Source organism: Macaca mulatta, chromosome 8, assembly GCF_049350105.2.
Source record: "Macaca mulatta isolate MMU2019108-1 chromosome 8, T2T-MMU8v2.0, whole genome shotgun sequence".
NCBI classification, from domain to species: Eukaryota; Metazoa; Chordata; class Mammalia; order Primates; family Cercopithecidae; genus Macaca; species Macaca mulatta.
Window position 1 is genome coordinate 32,516,520 of NC_133413.1, and position 6,000 is coordinate 32,522,519.

General features: G+C 50.1%; 1 protein-coding gene across 2 annotated transcripts in view; it reads right to left on the reverse strand.

The window, feature by feature from the left end:
* The window catches only part of GSR (glutathione-disulfide reductase), a 57,763-nt gene extending 52,055 nt beyond the window's left edge, over positions 1–5,708 (reverse strand). Inside the window, exon 1 of one of the 2 annotated variants that reach the window (XM_077943389.1) lies at positions 5,394–5,708. Coding sequence is in view for 1 of the 2 variants with exons in the window: in XM_028852536.2 (XP_028708369.2) it covers positions 4,877–5,182 (306 nt within the window). In the remaining variant the exon portion in view is untranslated. Of the gene's footprint in view, positions 1–4,876; positions 5,198–5,393 lie in introns of those variants that run through there. The other variant, XM_028852536.2, reaches the window with a different exon arrangement.
* Between the last annotated feature and the right edge of the window lie 292 nt (positions 5,709–6,000).

The following is a 6,000-nucleotide window of genomic DNA, read 5'->3' on the forward strand; positions in this document are numbered from 1 at the left end:
GAGAGAAGCAATTTATTTAACCTTTTGGAGATTTCAAATACTGAATTCAAGCAAGGCTCAGTGGTATCTACCTGCAGAACCAGCTAGTCAGGAGGCTGAGGTGGGAGGATCGCCTGAGCCCACGAGTTTGAGGCTACAGTGAGCTCAGATCACACCACTGCACTCCAGCCTGGGAAACAGAGGGAGACCCTGTCTCTTAAAAATGAAACAACACGCCAGACGCGGTGGCTCATACTTGTAATCCCGGCACTTTGGGAGGCCGAGGCAGGTGGATCACTTTAGGTCAGGAGTTCGGGACCAGCCTGGCCAACGTGGTGAAACCTCATCTCTACTAAAAATACAAAAAATTAGCCAGGCATGGTGGCGTGCGCCTGTAGTCCCAGCTACTCACGAGGCTGAGGCACATGAATTCCTTGAACCCAGGAGATGGAAGTTGCAGTGAGCCGAGATCTGGGTGACAGAGCAACACACACACACACACACACACACACACACACACACACACCCAGGTCTGCTGGGACCTAGTACAGGAGGCTGGTCCAAAACAATGGCCTCCCATAAACTTTAACAGTTGAACAATTAAATGAAGGAACACTGATAAAACAATGAAAAACCAACCAATTTAACTACCTGTAAATGACCCCTGCTAGACACACATTCTAATTTGAACCTTCCGTGTGAGTTCATTCACCACGACTTTAAAATTTCCCCAAGCTTTAGAAATTAACGGATTTTATTTAGGAAAGAACTCATAGGAGAACCAATCTTAAACTTCTGCCGTGCACAGTGGCTCACACCTGTAATCCTAACACTTTCAGAGACCAAAGCAGGAGGATTGCTTGAGTCCAGTTCAATACCAGCCTGGGCAATGTAGTGAGACTCTATCTCTATAAATTAAAAGAAAAAGAAAAAGGAAGACAAACTTCTATTGGGCATCACCAAGGGTGAGATCTCAATCCTATGGCTTACTACAAAACTACTTTCACTGAGTCACTGGTTTGCTCAAACCCGCCCCCACCCCCAGTTCACTGTGTGTCCAGAAACTCCACATTTTTCAAACCACAACCTACCCATCAGCTTCTCATCTCTTATTTCTATTAAAGAGACAGCCTTTGCTCCAAATTTGATTACACAACATATCCCGTTTCCATGCCTAGGCCTGGGACCCATCTTTTGAGGTTCCGAATGTCAAAGAATACTACCCAACCCACCACCTTTTTTTTTTTTGAGACAGAATCTCACTCTGTTGCCCACACTGGAGTGCAGAGGCATGATCTTTGCTCACGGCAACCTCTGCCTTCTGGGCTCAAGTGATTCTCGTGTCTCAGCCTCCCAAGTAGCGTGTGCCACCACACCCAGCTAGTTTTTGTATTTTTAGTAGAGACGGGGTTTCACTATGTTGGCCAGAATGGTCTCGAACTCCTAGCCTCAAGTGATTCGCCCACCTCGGCCTCCCAAAGTGCTGGGATCACAAGCGTGAGCCACTACGCCCGACCCCATCTTTCGAGGTCCCGAAAGATGCCATCTCCTTCATGAAATCTTCCCATGGTGCCCACACATAAGTGATCACTTCAACTGTTCTCTGGACTACCGTAATTTCTTATTACTTGCAGCAATTAACACAAACCACTCCCCTTCGGGGTTGACTGTCTGTATTTTGTCTTCCCCACTGCAAACCAAAATGTGATTGAGGCAGGTCTCAATCTACAGAGATTTATTTAGCCAAGGTTGAAGATGCACGTGGGAAAAAATACAGATTGCAGGAGTATCTATGACCTATGCTTTTTCCAAACGAGGTTTTGGGAATGTTAGCATTTAAAGGGGAATGAACAAGGAGGAGGAAAAAGAAAAGAGAGGAGCATAGTCAGTAAGGCAAATTATTATTATTATTATTTTTTTTTTTGAGACAAAGTGTCACTCCATTGCCCAGGCTGGGGTGCAGTGGCATGATCTCGGCTCACTGCAAACTCCGCCTCCCAGGTTCAAGCAATCCTCCTGCCTCAGGCTCCCAAGTAGCCGGGATTACAGGTGCCCGCACCACGCCCAGCTAATTTTTGTATTTTTAGTAGAGACGGAGTTTCACCATGTTGGCCAGGCTGGTCTCGAACTCTTGACCTCAGGTGATCTGCCCACCTGGGCCTCCCAAAGTGCTGGGATTATGGGAGTGAGCCATCACGCCCAACCTAGATAGCTACATTCTTGTGAGGTTCTTATGAGCCTCAGCAAATCTACATTTTACATAAGATAAAGTGAAAACAGGGAGTAGAGGAAATGAGGCTATGACATGGGATTGTGAAATTACAGCTGTCTGTTTGGGAACAAAAGGAAAAGCAGTTTTTGCGTGATTCAGTTCCCAAGCCAAACTTTCCCTATGGCATAGTTTGGGGTTCCAAGATTTTTTTCTTTCACAACCACAAAATTCCTTAAGGGAAGGGACATATCTCACAAACGTTTATATCTACCGTTTTCTCCCTACCCGCCCCCAATCCAAGCACTTAAAATACAAAAAAATGGGACAGGAGTGGTGGCTGATGCCTGTAATCCCAGCATTTGGGGAGGCCAAGGCAGGCCAACTGCTTAAGCCCAGGAGTAAGAGACCAGCTTAGGTAACATGGCAAAACCCTGTTTCTAAAAAAATAAAAATAACGAAAATAGGCCAGGTACAGTGGCTCACGCCTGTAATCCCAGCACTTCAGGAGGCCAAGGTGAGTGGATCACGAGGTCAGGAGTTCAAGACCAGCCTGGCCAACATGGTGAAACCCGTCTCTACTAAAAATACAAAAATTAGCTGGGTGTGGTGGTGGGCACTTGTAATCTCAGCTACTTGGGAGGCTGAAGCAGGAGAATTGCTTGAACCTGGGAGGCGGAGTTTGCAGTGAGCAGAGATTACACCACTGCACTCCAGCCTGGGTGACAGAGCAAGACTCCATCCAAAAAAATAAAATAAAATAAATAAATAAAATTTAAAAAATAAAAAATTAGCCAGATGTGGTGGCTCATACTTGTAATCCAAGCACTTGGGAGGCCAACGTGGGTGGATTAGCCGAGGTCAGGAGTTTGAGACCAGCCTGGCCAACATGGCGAAACCCCATCTCTATTAAAAGTACAAAAACTAGCCCGGCATGGTGGCGTGCACCTACATTCCCAGCTACTCGAGAGGCTGAGACAGGAGAATTGCTTGAACCCAGGAGGTGGAGGTTGCAGCAAGCCCAGATTGCACCATTGTACTCCAGCCTGGGTGACAGAATGACTCCCTCTCAAAAAAAAAAAAAAAAAAAAAAAATCGTAACAGGAAGGTAAAGTGGGTGAACCTCTGAAGCAGATTATAACATGAGCAGAGAAAGAGGAAGAGAAAAATGTGGCAAGCAGAACCGAAGTGAGCAGTGATCAAGTACTCTCACGAGGTGTGGGAGGGGGCACTCAGTGGGACCCTACAATCTGCCTTCTGGAGAGACAGACTTCTAACCTTCAGTCTGGACTATGGTGTCAAAGTGCAAGTTGATAATTAATAGGGATTTTTCCTTCCTCTTCATCTCCATGTTCATTTTTTAAAAAGGGCACTTAACAATGAAGTCAGCCTTTTCCTAACTGTCAATTTCTAGTTTCATTCATTGCACAAGTGCTTATTGAGCAAGGGATTTTAAGGTGATAAGAGATACACAAACATAGAAGCCCATCCCTGTCCTTAAGTTCCCATTTTGACATAATTTAAATATTAATCTCCAAAGGAATTTAGAGAACCTATCCCGAATCCCAGGTTCCTCTTGGATACAGCATTTTAATCGTCAACACCCAAATCTTGTGATAGAAAAGGGTGGGCACACCAATAACTTGGAAACAACATTTATTTTTAGGATGAGTGCAGTGGCTCAGGCTTGTAATCCTAGCACTTCGGGAGGCTGAGGCGGGAAGACAGCTTGAGTCCAAGAGTTTGAAATCAGCAGGGGCAACACAGCGAGACCCCCATCTCTACAAAAAATAATAATTAACTGGGTCTGGTGGTTCGCCCCTTGTAGTTCCAGCTACTCAGGGGCCCGAGGCGGGAGGATCTCTTGAGTTTCAGACTCTCAGAGTTCGAGGGTGCAGTGAGCTATGATGGCCACTGCACTCTAGCCTAGGTGATAGGGCAAGACCCTGTCTCAAAAAACAAACACACACGAACAAAAACCCTTATTTTCAAAAATTATGAATTTTGTAAATCTCAGGATTTACATCCGTCTGTTTTTAGTTTTGCAATCCACATGAAACCAAGACAAAACAAAAGCTCTGAGAACTCACCTAATCAAGGTCGCCTTGGCTGCAATTCAGATCACCTGAAAATCCCAAAGCCCAGGCTGCACCTCAGACCAATTAAGTCGGGAATCCAGGCATCCTCAGGTGATTCGAATGTGCAGCCAAGGTTGACAACAACCGCTATAAATCATTCTGCCCTTGAAACGGGAGAACCAGGATCTATATTCTTCAAGGGTACCCTCCACCATCAACGACACCGTCACCCTCGTCCCTACACACAGGCCACCAGCAATGTTCCCAGATGCAGTTTTGTGTTTGACGCGGTCAAGCATAGAATCCAATCCTCTCCCACTTGGACAAGTGAGGATGGAGGAAGGTTAATCTAACCCGCCCCGGCCATGGTCAATATCGCATTCCTGCGGAAGCAGACGCTGGCTCGGCTTTGGGGGCCGCAGAGAAGCCCCTAGACGCTTCTCTCTTCTCCACCTTCTGGGGTCCCGGCTTCGGAATGGGGAGTTGCGGGGGTGGAAAAGAGGAAAGCGCAGCTCGGGGAGACGGAATCGCCATACGAACGAGCACAGGCTGTCCTCCGAAAGGCCGAGACAAAGCGGCGCCCCCTGACCGAACAAACGGCGGTACTCACGCAAGTGCCACCCAGCTTGTGGCTCTCCACCACGGCGGCCCTGGCGCCCAACTCGGCTGCCCTGCGCGCGCTGGCCAGCCCGCCCGAGCCGCCCCCGATCACCAGGTAGTCATAGGAGGCCACGGCACCAGCGGCGGGCGGCGGGCCCTGCGGCTGCGGCTCCTGCCTGCAGGCCATGGCACGGGAGAGGGCGCGTGTGACGGCCGCGGGCTCAAGCAGAGGCAGCTGGAAGCCTGGGGACGCGCGCGCCGCCCGCCGCCAGCTCGGCCCCGCGCGGGCGCTCAGGGCTCGGGTGAGCAGGGCCATGCACGCGGAAGTGGCGCGCCGAGGGGGGCGGGCGGCCCGGGGGCGGTCCCCGGGGAAGGGGGGCGCGGGCCTCCGGCAAGCGCAGCCTCACGGTGACTAAGCACGCGCCCGCCGCTAGGCGAGACCCGGGGGGGTGCCCAGAGTAGGGGCCGCCTCCCTATTTCCCGCCCCGGTGGCGGAGCCTGAGGGGTTTCTCCGCCTACGTCCTCACCCCGGCACCTGGATCCCGAGCGGCGCCTGCAGCGTGTAGCTTTCTGAAGTCCGGTGGAGCGAGGCGGGGGACGGTGAACGTCCTCTCGTCCTCTCGTTCTCTCGTTTCAGCTGGCTTTCCCCGAGCTGGGCCCCTGGGGAGTTGCCAGTGGCACTGGCTTCTCCAGGAATAAAAATTTGCCTCTATTCGGGGGGTTGTTTCTCCAGGTTTGTTCCAGAGACCACTTTTGATTGTTGTTTTTTCTTTGAGACTGGGTCTCACTCTCCCCCAGGCTGGGGTGCAGTGATGTGATCTCTGCTTATTGCAGCCTCCACCACCCGTGTTCAAGCAGCGATCTGCCCGCCTCAGCCTTCCCAGTAGCTGGGACTACAAGTGTCCGCCACAGCGCCCGGTTAATTTTTTGTTGTTGTTTTTTGTAGAGATAGGGGCTCGCTATGTTACCAGGACTAGTATGGAACTCTTGGCCTCAAGCGATTCTCTCACCTTGGTCTCCCAAAATGCTAGGATTACAGGTGCCAGACACCGTGCCCGGCCTTATTTTCCTTTTAAAGTCAGGGGTCTCGAACTCCTGTCCTAGGCTCAAGAGATCCTCTGGCCTCAGCCTCCT